The sequence below is a fragment of the Sus scrofa genome, chromosome 3, assembly GCF_000003025.6.
Source record: "Sus scrofa isolate TJ Tabasco breed Duroc chromosome 3, Sscrofa11.1, whole genome shotgun sequence".
Lineage (NCBI taxonomy): Eukaryota > Metazoa > Chordata > Mammalia > Artiodactyla > Suidae > Sus > Sus scrofa.
This window is the reverse complement of record NC_010445.4, coordinates 67,710,073-67,730,567: the sequence shown is the minus strand read 5'-3', so window position 1 is coordinate 67,730,567 and position 20,495 is coordinate 67,710,073. Positions and strand designations below refer to the sequence as shown.

Below are 20,495 nucleotides of genomic sequence, written 5' to 3'. Positions count from 1 at the left end.
ACATGAAACAAAAGAGATCTTAGGTAATATTTATTTTTTATCCCAATCTAAAATTTGGGCTTTATTGCTCACCTCCCATTCCCATTTTTTTCTTAGAAATCCAAATTCATTTTTTTTAACAAAATGTTTAAAATCATGATTATCTAGTCATAACAATGGGGGGGGAACACAGCTTTTATTCTTGTGCAGCATTTTTGAATGTGCATGTTAATATGTTCTTTATATTTAAAATAAAACTCTTCATCCTTTGAGGTTATTGCCATTTTCCGAGTTCACTGACACATCTCCTATAATACAATGTTCATTTTCATGAGTGAAGTGGGAACTGTAATAAAAAATAGGATTTGAATCCCTGAGGTGCCAGTTAAAATGGACGAGGTTGCCACTGCAACACAAGATTTTTAAAAATCAGCCTTAAATAATAAGCACGGATCATGCTATCTGGATCAAAAATCACCTCCATAGCATGGAGTCATCTAGAACATTGCATTTACTGTGTTAGGTTAACCCTGCTCTTCCTAGCCCTCAGGCTATAATAATGTTTCCTTTTGCAAAGAAATAACACATCGCAGTGAAGTCTGAAAAAACGCCCGAGAGCCTCAGAAATCAAGAGAAACCACAATTCCATTTCTCGCATCTCCATCCACAGTGTTGGAGCGGAGCGGGTTTTCAGCACCTGGAAAGGTTGATGAAACAACTTGGTTTTTCTACGTCTCCATAAATTGAGTCTAAAAGGGTGAAATCAATCCTTCTGGCTAGAAAATGGGGGTGTCCCGCTCCTCTCTGCGGCCCTTAGCAATAGCAGAACCGCGTTGGGCTTTTTGTGGCCACCCTCCCTGGGGGGACCCTTTGTCTCCCAGGAGGCTAACAGCGGTGCGGGGGTCCTGACCCAGCCCCTAGTAGTAACGGTTCAGGCTTCTGGTGCCGGGAACTTCCGGCTGGCCATTCATCCAAATTTCCCTGATGATGCGTTCCCGCTCCTCCAGCCTCTGGGCGCGCTCCAGCTCTTCCGCTGAGGTGAAGACGTTCTTGTTCAAAGTCCTCTCGAAGCGGCGATGTCTCCGGATCGAGATGTCGGAGGCGGCGTCCGAGCTGCCATCCTCACTGTCGCTGCTGTTGCTGCTGCTTTCTCGGTCCTGCAGGAACTTCTTCTGGGGAGGCTGCCGGCAGTCTGTGTGGCAAGAGATCCTCATCACCAAGGCAGCCAGGGTGAGGACCAGCCCGATGCACACGCCAGAGACAAAGTACAAAGCTGCTCGCTCGGGATTTTCTGGAAGAGGAGGAGGAGGAAGAAGAGAACCTTTGAAAGGTGACAACTATATATGCAGAGAGCAAATGTGATTCCAGTACAGAAGCAAACCTCTCACCAGATCCCAAAGCTCTGATGGTTACAAATATTGCCTTCCCATGGGACAAATCACAGAATGTATTCAAAATATAGTTTCCAAGAAATGGTAAATGTGGGTAGTGTATGGAATTCTTTTTCTACTCTTAGAATTTTAACTTTTAAATGACTTCAAAATGAAAAGTTAAAAAAAAAAAAAGAAAAAATATGATGGTGTTCCCGTTGTGGCTCAGCAGGTTAAGAACACAACTCACAACCATGAGGATGCAGGTTTGATCCCTGGCCACGTTCAGTGGCTTAAGGATCCGGAGTTGCTGCAAGCTGTAGCGTAGGTTGCAGTGGCACCTTGGATCTGGTGCAGCTGTGGCTGTGACAGGCTGGTAGCTGCAGCTCTGATTCCACCCTCAGCTTGGAAACTTCCATATACCACAGGTGCAGCCCTAAAAAGAAAAAGAAAAAATATGTTATTTAGGATCTACTAGAAGCAAGTAACTGGGCTTAGATGCAGTTTGCTTCTACTAGAAAATTCTTTGCTTCTGAATTTTTTCCTGCAACCCCTTGAATTACCATTTTTTTTTCCCTTAGGGCCACACCCACAGCATATGGAGGTGTGGCTCTCTCTTTTCTCACTTGCTTGCTCTGATATAATCAGTTCCTGTGCTGTGAGCCATACTACAGAGAAGCCGCATGGCAAGGAACTAAAAGTGTCCTCTGGTTAACAGCCTTCGAAGAACTGGGTTGTACTGAGAGCCATGTAAGTGAGCTTGGAAGTTTGAAGTGTATGAATATTTTCCATATTTTAAATTTTCTTTTGTTTGTTTGTATTTTTAAGTATTCTATACTTCATTGATATTACTTCAGTAGGGAGGGGGGAGGAAGTGGTATGGATGGGGAGTTTGGGGTTAGTAGATGGCAAACTTGCATTTGGAGTGGATAAGCAATGAGGGCCTGCTCTATACCACAGGGAACTATAATCACTTGTCATGGAAGGACAATGGAAGATAATGTGATTAAAAGAATGTGTAGATATAGATATATGTATGTATGACTGGGTCACTTTGCTGCACAGCAAAAATTGACAGAACATTGTAAGTCAACTACAATTTAAAAAAATTTTAAAGTAAAAATAAAAAAATAAAGGGATATTACTTTTGCATGGGGTGGGGGGGCTCACCCACCTGTTTATTTGGTAATAGACCTTGCTTTAGGCTTCAGAATCAGCAAAGCCAGCAAACCTGCCCAGCACCTCCCAGCCAGGAGTGGGAAAACCTGGCCAGGCTGACTTGGGCAAATACTCACAGAGGAGAGAGAATTTGTAAAAGTCCAGCCCCCTGGAGGTGATTAGAACACACCACAGAAGGGGAAACACACACACACACACACACACACACACACACACACGAGTTAGGATGTAGAGAAGAAGGAAAGAGGAACTTCTTCCACTCTGCCGCTCCCCACAAGTTGACACAATAAGGGACTGAACTATCCCATAGTGACCTCTCCTCTGGCCAAACGGAGGGGTGTATGTGAATGCCTAGCTACTCCAACTGGGCTGGGTGCTGCAAGAGAAACTATTTCTCTCCAGCAATACTCAGCATACTAGAAGCAGGACTTCCATGATTGGGAACCAGGAGATTAGGAAAGGCTGATATGAATATCGAAAGGCAGTTCCTATTGTGGCTCAGTGGTAACGAACCCGACCTAGTATCCATGAGGATGGGGGTTGAATCCCTGGCTCAGTAAGTGCGTTAAGGATCCGGTGTTGCTGTGAGCTGTGGTGTAGGTCGCAGGCGTGACTTGGATCCCCCGTTGCTGTGGCTGTGGCATAGGCCAGCAGCTGCAGCTCCAATTCAACTCCTAGCCTGGGGACTTCCATATGCTGCATATGCAGCCATAAAAAAATAAATCAATAATTTTTTAAGAGAATATCAAAAGGCATTATAGTGACAAGGTTCCTCCTTTCTGTGCTCAAGGCTTTGGCAGGAAGCCCACTCAAGAGTTTCTGGGAGAACCTTGGGCGAGGATCTCTCCATCAGCTGGTAGGCATTCCCAATGCCCCAAGTGCTAAACTCACACCTCCCCTCATTTGCAGTGGTTTATTGCGTGCACTCAGAAGTTGGCAGCATGTGTGAGTAGGGTAAAAGAGTGCTATCAGAAAAACAGACCAGAATCTGTGGGCAAGAGAGAAAACACAAACCTCAGCGAGTGCTACCAAGAGGTTTCCAGCAGCCAGCCAGGTGAGTTTTAAGAACCCGAGAAGACATAAAAGTTTAAGAACTCTGCCACAAGAGGGCGCAACAGTTCAGAGCAAGTACGTAAATATACGGTCAAAGAGAATCCCAGACAGAATAGGATCAACAAACAGTACACCCTATCTGAGGCAGCCAGAAAAGATTTGAGGAGGTACCTGAAACACAAGAGTAAGAGTCAAAAAAAAAAAACACGTCACCACCAAAATATAATAATCCTTCAATAACTGTGCTTAAAAGCATAAAATTTTATAATCTGGCTGATAAAGATTTCAAAATAGCTGTTTTGAGGATTCAAAACAGAATCTACAGATTCTACAAGAATCTACAAAGCAGAATCTACAGAGCTACAAGAAACACAGGAGACAATTCAATGAAATCGGGGGGAATATGTATGTACAAAATTAGAAATTTAGCAAAAAGTTAGACGCCATTAAAAAAAAAAAAAAGAAAAGAAACAAACAAACAGAAATTCTGGAGCCAAAGAATTCAACGTGTGAACTGAAGACTGGCATTTGTCATCACCTTCTACATGGATTAAATCACGAGCCACTCAGCTGCCAAACCACGGCACCTCCCCAGCAGAGCTCAGGATGGAAATCAGGAGTGAGGCACTCTGGGCTCTGGGAAAACTGGAAGAACAGGTCTTCAGAGAGTTAGACTATGTTTAAGGAGAAGATTTTATGTTCCCAATTCTTGCATCTCCTCATATCGAGACAAACACTAAAATCCTTCATGATGATGTCTGCTCCTTGTGACTGGTAGGGAGGCGGAATACTAATTCAGGTAGTCAGTGTAGGAACATGGGCTTCGATATAGTCCCTGATTAATGTCCATGGTTTAAGATTTGTAAAAACAAATCTAGACAAACAGGCCTTACTTGTTGGAAGATTAACTATTGAGAGTACATTTGTTTTACGTCAAGGTGGGCATTAACCCCTGACCTATACATTTGACTGTTAGCAAAAGAATGTAAAGAGTGGCGACTCTAAGTCTAGGGGAACGAAGAGCAAAAGGACCATAAAACCTATAGCTCATCCCCTTAACTCGAAAGTCCCTAGGGGATGAGGCCCAATTTAGGGGCTGGGCAAGGCCGATGGGGAGAAGGACTGGTAGCAGGACCCCACTTTGGTACTCCTATCTTTAAGAGAGAAAAACCTCCTTAGAAAATTAGGGAAGGTGGACTCTTCCTTCCCCTCCTAGTGTCTGTGCTGGGGCTATTTGCTTTCCTGTAATAAAGACTTTTACATGCTTGCCACCTGTGAGTTCGAGAAGTTCCTTCTTCGGCTCCATGAACAAGAACCCAGATTCCGGTAACATCTTTCCGGTATCAGTAGCAACCTTCACAAGAGACCAGCAACAAACTTGCAAAATGTATGCCCGGCTGCATGCACCTCCCCCTCACCTTTATCACATACACTGATATTATTTTCCCCTGCCCCTTTGGAGTGGCATTTCACTGTCATCTGTGAATGAGGCCACCTCCAAGGGCTGTGAAAACTCAGGATATTGGCCCCAATAGCTGAGATGCATATCTAAGGAATGATTCAGTGATTCCAGACTTCTGTTCCTGCTACCTGCCCTTTGTTGCAAAACCCCCTACATATTCTAGCTCCCCCCTTACTCCTCAGAGTGGTTTCTCAGGGCTACCTGAGATGCTGTCTCCCAGGCTTAAGTTCTTTTTTTTTTTTTTTTTTTTTCTTTTTTGCTATTTCTTGGCCTCCCGCATATGGAGTTCCAGGCTAGGGTCTAATCGAGCTGTAGCTACTGCCTACGCCAGAGCCACAGCAACGTGGATCCGCCGTGTCTGCAACCTACACCACAGCTCACGCAACGCCGGATCATAACCCACTGAGCAAGGCAGGACCGAACCCGCAACCTCATGGTTCCTAGTCGGATTCGTTAACCACTGCGCCACGACGGGAACTCCCCAGGCTTAAGTTCTGATTTTGCCCTAAATAAAACTTAATTTTCAATTTTCAGGTTGTGCATTTTTTTAAGTTGACAAATGATTCAAAATGAAAAATGCAACTGAGAGAATCTGCAGCAGGGCAGGTCAAATGGAAGACAGAACAGCAACCAGGAAGATAGGAATTTTGAAATAACCCAATCAGGTAAACAGAGAAGAGAATGAAAGAGTGAAGAAAGCCTACGTAATCTATAGGATTTAATCGAACATACAAATAGTAGCATAATTGAGGTTCCAGAAGGAGAAGAGAGGTACAGAAAGTGTATTGAAAGAAACACTAGCTGAGGAGTTCCCTGGTGGCTTGGCAGTTAAGGATCTGGTTAAGAAAGAAGGATATTATCAGATTTAGAAATGTAATTCTGTAAAGGATGATGTGTTAACCACTTAACTGCAGTATAAAGGTTAAAGAAAAAGAGCATTAAAAAATAACTATGACTACTATAATCTGTTAAAGAATATGAAGCAGGAGATAGATGGGTCCCAGGCTAAGCAACTGCAATCAGTTCCCTGTGGACAGACAACTTCGAGATAAAAGCAGCATCCTGCTTGAATAAAAGACAGAGATCATCGGAGTTCCTGTCATAGTGCAGGGGAAACAATCCAACTAGGAACCATGAGATTGCGGGTTCAATCCCTGGCCTCACTCTGTGGGTTAAGGATCTGGCGTTGCCATGAGCTGTGGTGTAGGTCACAGACATGGCTCAGATCTGGTGTTGCTATGTCTGTGGCTGTGGCATAGGCCAGCAGCTGTAGCTCCAATTAGACACCAAGCCTGGGAACCACCATATACTATGGGTGTGGCCCTAAAAAGACAAAAAAAAAAAAAAAAAAAAACTAACGTGGGGAGTAAAAGAGTGGAGACTTTGTATGTGATCAAAAACTTTCACTTTTTTTTTTACCTATTAGGATGATGTTAGCTGGGCCTTGTCATATATTGCCTTTGTTATACTGAGGTATGTTCCTTACCCAATTTGTTGAGAGTTTATCATTAAAGTTATATGTTGCCAAACGCTTTTTCTGCATCTACTGAGATGATCAAGGGAACAGAAGGAGATGAAATCACCACCTTAAAGAAATATCTGCCTTCCCACGTTCATGACAGCATGACTCACAATAACCAAGATATGAAAACAATCTCTAAGTGTCTATCAACAAATAAATGGATAACAAAATATGATATATATTACAAGATATTATTCAGCCATAAAATAAAGAAGGAGATCCTGCCATTTACAACATGGGTGGACCTCAAGGGCTTTATGCTAAATAAAATGAGTCAGAGAAAGACAAATAATGTATGATATCAGTATCTTAAAAAGTTGAACTCATTAGGGAGAATGCTGGTTACCAGAGGCTGGAAGGGAGGGAACTGGGGATAATGTCATTTAAAGGCACATGTTAGCAACTAGTAGATAAATAAGTCCTGGAGACGTGATGCACAGCATAGTCATTACAGACAACAATATTTTATTATAGACTTCAAAGTTGCTAAGAGACTAGATCTTAATTGTTCACCATAGAAAAGGGATAATAATTACGTGACATGAAAGAGGTGTTAGCTGATGTTATGACGGTGATCATACTGCAATATGAGAGGCATCAATTCAATACATTGTCACCCTAAATATATACAACATTCTATGGCAATTATAGCAGGAGGAAGGAAGGGGAGCCCAGAGGAGGGAGAGAGGGAGGGAAAGCCCTCAAACTGAACTCTGTACAGTTATTCCAGATAATCAGCGAACACCGAGAGGATTGAGGGCGCTCTTGCCTTGAGGAAGGAGCCAAGTAGGGCTGTATCATTGGCAGAATCAAAGAGAAAGCAACTCGAGAAGCATGAAAAGGGATCTCTGGAAATACAAAGGTGAATGGAAAACCTGAAGTTCAGACATGGGAATTTGAAAAGGCTTTCTAGAAAAGATGCATGAATCCATGATTTTACCAGGGTGGAAAACCCTCAAGCAGACCTGTATTTGAAGCCTCATCTCAGACTTACCTTTTAAAGAAAGCAACACTACTTACTCTGTTGAATCATGGTAAAGGTATTACAGACAACAAACATAACGGGACTATCCTAGATCCTGGCAAAGAGAGACATTCAATAAATGATAGCTCACTCTCCCTCTATTTTCTTCCTCTTTTTCCCTCTTTCCTCCTTCCTTCCTTCTCTCCTTGCTTCTCTTTTCTCTTTCTCTTCCTCCCTCCCCTCCATTCCTCCATCCATCATCCATTGAACCTGTTTTCCTCCCTCTTCCCCTCCCTTCTTTCCTTTCTCATCCCACCCTCCTTTCCCTGTGAGTCTATGTCCTTGCCCTCACCCCGCCTATTACACAGGTTAACTTTGACGATGGTTACTGAACTGAATCTCAGAAGCCACTATTCTCCTTCCAGCATAACTAGTCCTATCTTAATACTCAGATCAGAAATCATCCTTTTTTTTTTTTTTTTTTTTTTTGGCCTACAGTAGTCTCAGAGTGGATTCCCAGAGAAGCCCAGTAAAAGCAACCAGAGAGGGCAAGGGAATTTGGTGACCCTCACTGGATCCTAAGCAGGTGACTCAGGACTAATTTTCACAGCTGATGTAATTTATGTTGCTTCTCTTCATCCTTCTACAAAAAACAAAAGTGTAGCTCTATTGTGGTTACTTTTTCTCTCTCTGCTCCAGGTTACTTCCACTTAGCCAATGATTCACCCTTGTCTTGAGGAGACCCAGATAGCAGTTAATTGACCAAGAAGCAGAGCAGGGAGGGCTATTTTTAGTTGTTTTCCCTTAATAAATAAAAATAGATGTATTGCTCTACCTTGGCTTCCTGCAGGGTCATTGTTCACGGGCAGGAAGAGGCCCTATGGGGAGATCCTGGGACTAATTTCATTTGCACCCTTGGAGGTCAGATCATGCCCAACAGACTCTATAGAAGAGAACAGTAACATCAGGCCAGATCAGCTGGTGTCCATTAATCTTTTCCCTGCCTGGACTTTCTTCTTGACCCTAAAGCTTACAATCCCTTGAGTAAAAAGAGAAAAAAAAAATTAACTAGGCTTTAAAAAGAAGTAGGGGGCTTGCGTAGAAGCAGGGAGTATTTAGCACAATCGCTTCTCTGAACTTTTAAGATATCACAAGGATGTCTCTTAATGGGATTCTGACTTTTTCTTCCCAAGGAAGGAGTATTGGAGAATCACTGTGCCTACTAAGTTGGCTCTGGTATATACATACTCCTGTGCTCTCACCTCTCTCAGCTTTCCCTCTCTTCCCCTGTTCCTCCTCCCCTGCCCCCAGACAATAAGGACCCCAGAAGAGGCCTTTCATTATTCCACCTCATCCTAATCCATCTTACTCATTTTTCTTCACCTGCAGCTGGAAAGATCTGCAGTTCTATAGCCCAGGACTTAAGGGCAGCTAAGCAGAAGCCCCGGACATGTTGTCTGATCTGGCTTAATTACTGCTGACAATGAAACTGTTTTCTGATGCTTTTCTGGTTCCCTGAATCTGAAACAGAGGATGAGTGTAATTAGCTCCTCCAATCTAGGCAGTGCTTTATGTTGCTGTATTATAATTAGTTATATAACCATTATCTTCACACAACTGTGAGAAATTTGAGGAAGGAATTATCTCTCAAGTATTTATTGAATTAAACCATGAATATATAATTTATAAAAGTTCAGTTATTATATGCAGATATATATATATATATACACAAAGAGAGACAAATTATTTATATATGATAGTACAATATTAAAAGAGTATGGGATAGAAAAAAAATCTATCAAATCACCATCTCAAAGCAAATCTCACAACCTGAATATAACTATATTCACTGCACACTATAAAGTGCAGGGAAGTGAATTTTTTCTGATTTTTTCTGTTCTTTCTTTCTCTTATATAAGCCTGTACATATTTATTATATTCATCTGAGTGCTATATATAAATAAACATGTGCTCATAGTAATATACAACTTATATTTTTTTCTCTGGATATACTTTTTATATTTATATATTTGTATAAATATTATATTTGTATTTATATAAATAAACATAAATAAACCTGACTATTTATAGTCAGGTTATATACACAACTTATATATTTTTCCCTGGATATACTTTTTTTGTTTGTTTTTGAGACAATTTTTTAGAGCAGTTTTAGGCCCACAGCAAAATCAAGAAGAAGAAGATGATTACAGAGATTTCCCGTATACCTCCCACTTCTATACATGCAATAATTTCCTCTATTATCAACATCTCCACCAGAGTGGTACATTTTTTATTTTGGTACAGTTATTACATTTGTTACACAAGCCATCATAGACACATAATCACTCAAAGTCCATAGTTTATCCTAGCCTTAACTCTTGGTGGTGTATCTTCTATGGGTTTCAAAAAATGTATAATGACTTGTATCCATCAGACAGAGTATCATCACTGCTCTAAAAAATTCCTCTGTGCTCCATCCCTCTTCCCAGAGACATGCATTTCATACAGTGTAAATGTCTTTCTGTATTGCTCCATAGTCTTCCAGTCAATTGTGCTTAACAATGGCTACATAGTATTCCACCCAGTGAATGCACCAGAGATCACATTAACAGTTTCTTACTTTTCAAAACTTAGGTTGTTGCAAATTTTTTTTTTACTAAAAATGATGGAAGGAACATTTTTTGTACTTAACACTACTTCTTCTGCTTTTTTGTTTCACTTACTGCTTTTATAATGGATACTCAGCCTAGAAATCTTCATGTCAAAAGAGTATATTCCTGTCGTGGCTCAACAGTTAAAGAACTCGACTAGTATCCATGAGGATGCTGGTTCTATCCCTGGCCTTTCTCAGTGGGTTAAGGATCTGGCGTTGTTGTGAGCTGTGATGTAGGTTGCAAATCCCGAGTTGCTGTGGCTGTGGTGTAGGCCGGCAGCCGCAGCTCCCACTCAAGGCCTAGCCCGGGAACCTCCATATGCCATGAGTACAGCCCCAAAAAGACAAAAAAAAATTAATTAAAAATAACAATCATTCCATTTAATCTTCCTAACAATCTTCGTAGAAGTTATTAATGGGGTTTTTATTATTAATGAAATTACTATCCTCATTTTAAATTATTATATTATGATCCCAAAGGGTTGCTTTCAAGTAGTTAAAACAAGAAGTGTTAACTCCTGGAGTTCCTGTCATGGAGCAGCAGAAACGAATCCAACTAGGAACCATGAGGTTGTGGGTTCAGTCCCTGGCCTTGTTCAGTGGGTTAAAGATCCGGCATTGTCGTGAGCTGTGCTGTAGGTTGCAGATGCAGCTCAGATCCTGCGTTGCTGTGGCTGTGGCATGGGCCAGCAGATGTAGCTCAGATTAGACCCCTAGCCTGGGAACCTCCACATGCCATGGGTGCAGCCCTAAAAATAAAAAAAAATTAAAAAAAAAAGGGAGTGTTAACTCCTTTAACTCCTCCAATCCATGTGCTGAGATAGAGGAAACAAAATATGTGTGGGAAGAAGACATGAATGATTCTTAGGTGGATGGATACCTAAGCCAGGGTGGGCAGTGAGGTGTGAAGAAGAATGAGAGAGTTCTGAAGACTAGGAAGGCCAGTCCAAGACTGAAGGGAAGAATTCTTGGAAAAGGAAATAACTATGCAAAAGCAAAGAGATGAGAAAAGGCCCAGCAGGTGGTTTAGGGTAACTGAAGTGAGGTCTTGGTCAAAGAGGACTATAACTAAAGACAAGCACGGAGAAGTCATCAGAAAAAGCAAAAAACCCAATTTAAAAATGGGCAGAAAATCTAAATAGACATTTCTCCAAAGAAGACAGGCAGTGAAAAAAGCACATTAAAAGATTCTCAATGCCGCTAATTATTAAAGAAATGCAAATCAAAACTACAATGAAGTATCATCTCAAACCAGTCAGAAAGGTATCATCAAAAGTTTAAAAACAATAAATGCTAGAGAAGCTGTAGAGAAAAGGGGACCTTCCTACACTGTTAGTAGGAATATAAATTGGCTCAACTACTATGGAAAACAGTATGGAGGTTTCTCAAAAAACTAAAAATAGAACTACCATATGATCCAACAATCCTTCTCCTGGGCATCTATCTGGAGAAAACCATAATTTGAAAAGATAGGAGTTCCCGTCGTGGCACAGTGGTTAACGAATCCGACTAGGAACCATGAGGTTGCGGGTTCGGTCCCTGCCCTTGCTCAGTGGGTTAAGGTCTGCATTGCCGTGAGCTGTGGTGTAGGTCGCAGACGCGGCTCGGATCCCTTGTTGCTGTGGGTCTGGTGTAGGCCGGTGGCTACAGCTCCAATTTGACCCCTAGCCTGGGAACCTCCATATGCCGCGGGAGCGGCCCAAGAAATAGCAAAAAGACAAAGAAAAAAAAATGAAAAGATATATGCACCCCAATGTTAATAGCAGCACTATTTATAACTGCCAAGACCTAAATGTCCATCAACAAAGGCATGGATAAAGAAGATGTGATACATATGTACATTGGAATATTACTCAGCCATAAAAAAGGATGAAATCATGCCATTTGCAGCAACAAGGATGGACCCAGAAATTATCAAACTAAGTGAAGTAAGACTGACAGAGAATGACAAACATCATATGATATCACTTACATGTGGAATCTAATTTTTAAAATGATACAAATGGATTCATTCACAAAACAGAAACAGATTCAAAGATTTTGAAACCAAACTTATGGTTCTCCAAGGGAAAACATTGGGGGGGGGGTAAACTAGGAAGTTAGGATTAACATATGCACACTATTTTATATAAAATAGATTAAGTAACAAGGACCTACTGTATAGAACAGGGGACTCTACTCAATACTTTGCAATAACCTATAAGGGAAAAGAATGTGAAAAGGAATGGATATATGGGTATATGGATATATGTATAATGATTTGCATTGCTGTCTATACACCTAAAATTAACACAACATTGTAAGTCAACTATACTTCAATAAAATTTTAAAAAAAGAGACAGCACATTGAGAAGTCAAGGTCAGACACTAAAAGCCCTGGTAAGCAACATTAAAAAAGAAACACAGATTGGAGTACCTCAAACTATTCCTAAGTCCCTTCTCCCTTGCTTGTCCTAGAGCATGTTTTCTAAAGCCTGGCACTATTGACAGCTTGGACAGGTTAATCCTTTGTCATGGGGGTTTTCCTATGCATTTTAGTATGTTTCTCCACCCCCGGAGGCCAGTAGCAGCCCTCTTCCCCTGTTGTTACAATCAAAAATGTCTCCAGACATTGTCCGAAATCCCTTTATAGGGCAAAAATCAACCCGGTTATGAACCACTAGTCTAGAGGTTGAAAAAGCTAGAACTCTTAATTTTTACAACCTCTCTTACAGCTATAAATGACCATGTAACAGAGTTCTTGCCAGTGAAACAAGAGGGGAGATCTGCTACAACCTCTTTCCTTTAATCTTCAATCAAAAGACAGGAGTGTGAGGTCCTGCTGTGGCACAGTGGGTTAAGAATCTGACTGCATAGGACTGGAGCTCACCTTCTATCATGAAAACAAAAAATTACAACAAACTGCTGAACAACCATCAACAAAATACCAAAACAGATATCCTGGAGTTCCTGTCGTGGTGCAGCGGAAATAAATCCGACTAGGAACCACAAGGCTGCTGGTTCGATCCCTAGCCTCGCTCTGTAGGTTATAGTCTGGTGTTGCCGTGAGGTGTGGTGTAGGTCGCAGATGCGGCTCAGATCCCACATGTCTGTGGCTATGGTGTAGGCTGGCAGCTGTAGCTCCAGTTCGACCCCTAGCCTGAGAACCTCTATATGTTGCAAGTGCGGCCCTAAGAAGCAAAAAAAAAAGAAAAAAAAGAAAGAAAGAAAGAAAGAAAAGAAAAGAAAAGAAAAGAAAAACAAACAAACAAAAAAACAACCCAGATATCCTACAGCAAAAGACAAAGAAGAAGCCATATGAAGACAGTAGGAGAAGTGCTTACGCAATATAAGCAATCCCATGCCCTCTAGGTAGGCAATTTATGGGCTGGAAAACAACTATGTCACAGAGACTCACCCACAGAAGTGAGAGTTCTGATTCCCACATCAGGTTACCATGCCTGGGGTCTGGCATTAGGAGGAAAAGCCCCCAGAGCATTTGACAATGAAGGCCAGCAGGGCTTGTACGCAGGAGTTCCACAGGACTGGGGAAAACAGAAACTCGTCTCTTGAAGGGCACACAGCCTTTCATGTGCACCAGGTCCCAGGGCAAAGCAGAGACTCCATAAGAATCTGGGTCAGACCTACCTGTGGATCATGGAGGGTATCCTGGGAAAATGGGGAGGGAGATGGACAGGAAAGAAGTTGCCTCAGAGGCTAAAAACCACATTTCTAGTGTAAGGTGTACCTCCCTAGACAGTACACAAAAGAAGGAACATATATATAATTTGCAAACAGTGCTATAGACAAGGGATTAATTTCCAAAATATATAAACAGATCATATAGCTTAATATAAAAAAAATAACCCAATAAAAAAACGGACAGAAGATCTAACCTGACACTTCTCCAAAGACAGACAGATCCTTCATGCCAACAGGTTCATGAAAAGATGTTCAATATAGCTAATTATTAGAGAAAAGCAAATCAAAACTACAATGAGGTATCATCTGATATCAGTCGGAATGGCTATCATCAAAAAGTCTACAAATAATACATGGTGGAGTGGGTACAGGGAAAAAGGAACCCTCCTACACCTTTGACGGGAATGTAAACCTGTATAGCCATTATGTAAAACAGTATGGAGGATCCTTAAAAAACTTTAAGTTTTTTAGAGTTACCATATGATCCTACTCCTGGGCACATATCCAGAGAAAACTCTAATTTGAAAAGATAATGCACCTCAATGTTCAGAGCAGCACTATTTACAACAGCCAAACCATAAAAGCAATCTGAATGTCCATCAACAGATGAATGGATAATGGATAAAGATGAATATATTCAGCTTTACACACACACACACACACACACACACACACACACACACACACACAAAGGAATAAAGGAATATTATTCAGCCATAAAGAACAAAAAAATGGGAGTTTCCATTGTGGCTCAGCAGAAACAAACCCAACTAACATCCATGAGGATGCACATTTGATCCCTGGCCCTGCTCAGTGGGTTAAGGATCCAGCATTGCTGTGAGCTATGTAGGGTGCAGATGTGGCTCAGATCCAGTGTTTCTGTGGTTATGGTGTTGGCCAGCAGCTGTAGCTCTAATTCAACCCCTAGCCTGGGAACTTCCATGTGCCATACCTGCAGCCCTAAAAACAAAAAAGAAGAAAAAAAAGAATGAAATAATGCAACATGGATGGACCTAGAGGCTATCATATTTAAGTGAAGTAATTCAGACAAAGACAAACATCATATGATATTATTCCTATGTAGAATCTAAAAAAAATATACACAAAAGAACTTATTTAAAAAACAGAAATAGACTCATGGACAGAGAAAAACAAAGTTATGGTTAAACTAACACAACATTGTAAATTAACTATACTTCAGTTTTTAAAAAGGAGCATATTTAAAGAGAAGGATATTATTCCATTCCAGGCCAGACTGAATTTAAATGCTTATGGCACATATGAGGGGTAATGTTCAGAGCATTTAGATAATCAGGCCAGGGACATCAGAAAAGAGTAAGGCAGTGGTAATTTTGTATGAATATATATTTCAAAAATCTTAATTTTAATAAAATAACATTACTTATTAAAAAGCATTATCAATATTTAAAAATACAGCTAATCAAAAGAGATTTAAAAATACACAGACATGGAGTTCCTGTCGTGGCACAGCGGAAATTAATCCAACTAAGAACCATGAGGTTGTGGGTTCAATCTCTGGCCTTGCTCAGTGGGTTAAGGATCTGGCACTGCCGTGAGCTGTGGTATAGGTCACAGAGGCGTCTCGGATCTGGTGTTGCTGTGGCCCAGCATCCAGATATAATTTGTAGTAAAATGTGGTTGTATATACATATGATAAACACACACATAAATGGGATTATACTGCATATGCTGTGTGGTGACAAGCTTTGTTTACTCAATAGCACATCATAAAATAAACATCTTTCTGTTTTGCATAATGTTCCTCTATTTTTATGATCCTTTTACTATTATAAACAGTTCTGAGATAAATTACTTCACAGTAAAATTCCAACCTATATCCCTAATTATTTCATTAGAATAAATTCCTAGACATGGAATGGCTGGCTAAATGGTATATGGAAGTTCCCGGGCCAGGAATCAAATCTTGGGGATAGAACCTGTGCTGCCTCAGAGACAACACCAGACTCTTGACCCACTGTGCCACAGCGGGAACTCCCAGTATATGTGTTTTTAAGGCATTTGACAGTTGTTCCTAAATCATTTTCTAAAAAGACTGTAACGATTTATAACCTCATCAGCATACATGCAAGTACTCACCTCCCCTCCCTTCCTCCAAAACATAAATTATAAACATGATCACTCAAATATTTGAGAATTATATAAAATAAAAAATGTTAACCTTAATGATGTTTTCATTTTGCATTTGTTTAATTGGTAGAATTTGAACTGCTTATGTTTTATCATCAATTTTAGTTTTTCTTTGGAAAACTGCTGATTCTTGTCCTTTGTCCACTTTTCTTTTGGGATGTTTATCTTTTATCGATTTGTAAGAGTTCTTTATACATAAACTTTAACCCTTCTTTATTAACGCTACCTTTTTCCTTTGTTTGCATTTGCCAACTAAGGGTACATTTTGAGAAGCAAATGTTTTAAATTATTGGAATGGTCAAAGTTTGAAATGGCTTTTGTGAAGAATGGGAACAAGATGTATCCAAAAGCAAATAGAGGGAACAGGCAATATTACAAAGACTCAGCTGAGGCTGGAGACCATGAATTTCTAACAGTTTTCATCTGCAAAGTTGTAACAGCATTTGGTTACTTGTGTGCAGAGGGAGAAAGGGGAGAAAGTAGGGTTCATTTAGAGTTGGGATATTGCCTGGTAGTTTAATCAGAAACTAGACAAAGGAATAAAGGAGTTATGTGTATTAGCAAGTATGTTGCTGAAATGATGGACCACATGGGCAAGATAAGAGGGCAACTGATAAGCTGGGAGAAAATAGGCAAGATCAGGGGCCCCTATGCAGTTTAAGATGACACAACTAAATGAGAATATGAGAGAGCTACAAAATTAGGAAATTTTCTATGATTTTCTTCTAGCATACTTTTCATTATTGTTTCTCATCCATTTACTCTATTTTCTCCTTTTAAAAGAATGATTATTCTGTTATATTCACTTTTATGATTAAAAATTTTTAAATTCATTTCCTTTATAGTCAGGCAGTGTACCCCCATCATACTCAGAATGAATTTTTTTTTTTTTTTTGTCTTTTGTCTTTTTTGTTATTGTTGTTGTTGCTATTTCTTGGGCCGCTCCCACGGCACACGGAGGTTCCCAGGCTAGGGGTTGAATCAGAGCCGTAGCCACCGGCCTACGCCAGAGCCACAGCAACACAGGATCCGAGCCGCGTCTGCAACCTACACCACAGCTCATGGCAACGCCGGACCGTTAACCCACTGAGCAAGGGCAGGGACCGAACCCGCAACCTCATGGTTCATAGTCGGATTCGTTAACCACTGCGCCACGATGGGAACTCCTCAGAATGAATTTTTAACCACCAAGTCTATTTACTGGATCTAATGCATTGTATTTAGCCATACTATTTTCCATTTCCTTACATTCTCTTTTATCTCAGCCCTTATTTACTTAAAAGAAACATTTTCTTCCTACATCCTAAGCAATATTTAATTCCAGAATATGGAATGGGAAAAGAAAAGGTTGAAATGGGGAGAAAAACAGGACCATGCGCCCTTTCACCTTAACAAGATCATGAGACACCTGTAAACACCCGGCTGTTCAGTGAGTTACCACACTCAAGGATCACAACTCAGGGTCATGCTGAACGAAATGGAAAGCTGCCAGGTACTTCCTGTGCTGAGCAGAGCTCCAAAGCTGAGTAGCCTGTTTGCCCTCACCCGAGATATTTTCTTATAACAGCTTATTTGCAAATGTCATCTGAGGCCTTGGAAACTCCAGGCCCTCCCTGTCACTCCCCCCACTTGATTTTGGGGTGTCTCCACTATAGAGTTGAGGGGATCATCATTCAATGGCTTGTGAAAACATGATACCTGGTTCAAATATCTCTTTTCTAGCTCCAATGTCCTTTCTCCCCAGAGTAGCCTAGAAGAAAGAGCAGAACTGAGACTCCTCTGATGTGTGGGTACCCAGGTGAGGAGGCCCCAGGAACTGAACTTCCTTAGGGAGGTGAGGAGCTGGCTGATGACCTGAGCCTTTGCTGTCTGAGAAGGGAAAACCTTGGACTTGAGGCAGGTGAAAACTACCTGCTTCATCTTGCCAACCACCAAGAGTGGCCAGGTTTCTGAGAAGTTCTCCTTTCTAAACTCAGGTTGCACATCGTGCAAAATGCTTTCTCAAAGAGAAGCCATGAACTTCCTTTACCCTCAGACTTGGCTTGGATTTGCCATTGTAAATAGAAATTCAGGTTTGCATCTGAACTCTGAGGTAACCACATATCAACACTGACTAGAGAGCTAGAAAATTAAACCATTTCCCCCAGGAGAAACTTAATCAGAGCCTCAGCCCTTTCTTTTTTTTACAGCAACCAGAGATGTGGAACAAAATAAAATAAAGCAAAAGCAAGCTACCCGAAACTTAAAAACTCACTCAAGGGAGTTTCCGTCGTGGCTCAGTGGTTAACGAATGCAACTAGGAATCATGAGGTTGCAGGTTCGATCCCCCGCCTCTCTCACTGGGTTAAGGATCCAGTGTTGTGGTGAGCTGTGGTGTAGGCCAGTGGCTACAGCCCCGATTTGACCCCTAGCCTAGGAACCTCCATATGCTGTGGGTGTGGCCCTAGAAAAGACCAAAAAAAAAAAAAAAACCTCACTCAAGCAACAGAAAATCAGTTTGGTCATCAAATTGTAGAGCATTTTCATGTATGTTTAAAAATTTCACCTTATTAAGGTACATTTTCATGTATTTTTAAATGACTCCTTTTATATGAATAGCTCCTGTTCTCAAGAAATGATCTTGAAGAGGAGTTCCCGTTGTGGCTCAAAAGTAACAAACCCAAATAGTATTCATGAGAATGCAGGTTTGGTCCCTGGGCTTTCTTAGTGGGTTAAGGATCTGGTGTTGCCGTGAGCTGTGGTGTAAGTAACAGACGCAGCTCAGATCCCAAGTTACTATGGCTGTGCTTTGACTGGCAGCTCCAGCTCCAGTTCAGTCGCTAGCCTGGGAACCTCCATATGCTGCAAGTGCGGCCCTAAAAAGAAAATAGGAAAAAAAAAAAAAAAAAAAAAGGAAATGCTCTTGAGGAAAAAAATCCGTCATTTTCCTAAAAGAAAACAACTTTGGACCAAGGAAGAGGCAAATATTAGACTCTCCCAGATTCAAGCACTTTCTGTCTGAATGTCTCCCAGAAGGTTATCAAACACCTCAAACAGCCCCTCAAACACAGAATACACACACACACACACACACACACACACACACACACACACACACACACACACACACAGGCCCTGAGTGGGGTTGAGAACCACTACCTAGAAATAATTAGGCTGAGAGCACTCTATTCTAACCTTTCACATCATAGTCAAATGCTTAATGACAGAAGCCCCAGGCTACTTCATTTCACTCATTTAAGCGCAAAAGGAAACCAAACATTTTCACCAAGATGAAGCTCTTAGAACCCCCATTTGCCAGATTAGAGGATGTCAAGCTTAACTCTCAAACCAGAAGACATTTCATCTCAAAACTGAGTCCTGCAGAGCCCCTCTGTCATGACGGCAGAGCATCTCTCTCCTGAGTGTAAGGCCAGAAACCCCACCCAGGAGACAGCTCAGCCCAGCCCCACACCTCAGCCCTGGCTCAGCCAAGATTGGACAACTACCTGAGACAAAGGAATAGGCTGCTAGGATATTGCTGAGCAAAGCCATGTCCACGTGCTCGGGGATCACCAATTCCGCGTTGTAGCAGAAGGGCAGCCTCGATGGGACATCCAGAGGAGGCCTCCTGGAGATGCTTCAGCTGGATCAAGTTGGCCACCCTCCCTCTCTTCTCTTCTGTTTGGGAACACAAAGTAAGTGATGAGAACACATTGTGATTTCCTGAGGCCATGTTCCGGGTAGCCTGGGCTCAAGATCAAAAGCTAGTCCCCTAAATGCCAGCCAACCTTCTCAGCCAGGTGGCTGCAAAGATCTGGGATCTTGTCCTCTTTGCTCTACAAGCTTCTTGGCTTTCAAGGAAACAGCGACCCCTTAAATCTGTTTTTCTCTAGCCTCTCTCCTTTTTCTTCCTCATCTTCTCCAAAATTCCCTTTTTAACACTTCTCCTTCACCTTTCCTTGATACTTTTCATTGCATTCTCCCTGGTTTGCCTCTGAGGCATAGTCCATCATCCCTCTAATCACTGCATTTTAACCCCAAGCCACAGCCTGCTCTTCACCTGGCTCTGCTCTCCCCTGTACTGATGGCACTTGTGTACTTTGATCAGTTTGCCTCATCCCACTTATCACTGAGTGTGCATTCTTGGCAATGAGTCAGAGCCGACTATTCCAGAACTTCCAAAGTGGTTCCAGTTTGAAAACAGCTCTGAGAACTTGGGAGCTTGAGCCCACCCCCTGCCCCAGGCTTCACGAATCCACCTGCGACTGTGATGGGCCAGTGAAACCCATATGCACAGTCAGTCACAGGGTAAGGAGGGATGTCAGGTTAGGAAAAGCTAGAGAAGTAGAAGGCTCCAGTCCTTGCAGAAGAAACAGGTTCTCAGGTGGGTCACATGGATCACATTTAGAGAGAGAGCTGCAGTTTCATAGGTGGATGGCATGGGTCACAACAGATAAGACAACTCTTACTTTAGTGGATTC

The 20,495-nt window shown here is 41.5% G+C and overlaps 1 protein-coding gene across 1 annotated transcript; it reads right to left on the bottom strand.

The window, feature by feature from the left end:
- EVA1A (eva-1 homolog A, regulator of programmed cell death) lies at positions 14–19,653 on the bottom strand (the record flags this gene model as incomplete). The annotated part of the gene is made up of 2 exons (XM_021087316.1): positions 14–1,270; positions 19,521–19,653. Coding segments are annotated over 2 exons (507 nt in total), but the record flags the coding sequence as incomplete, so codon positions are not given.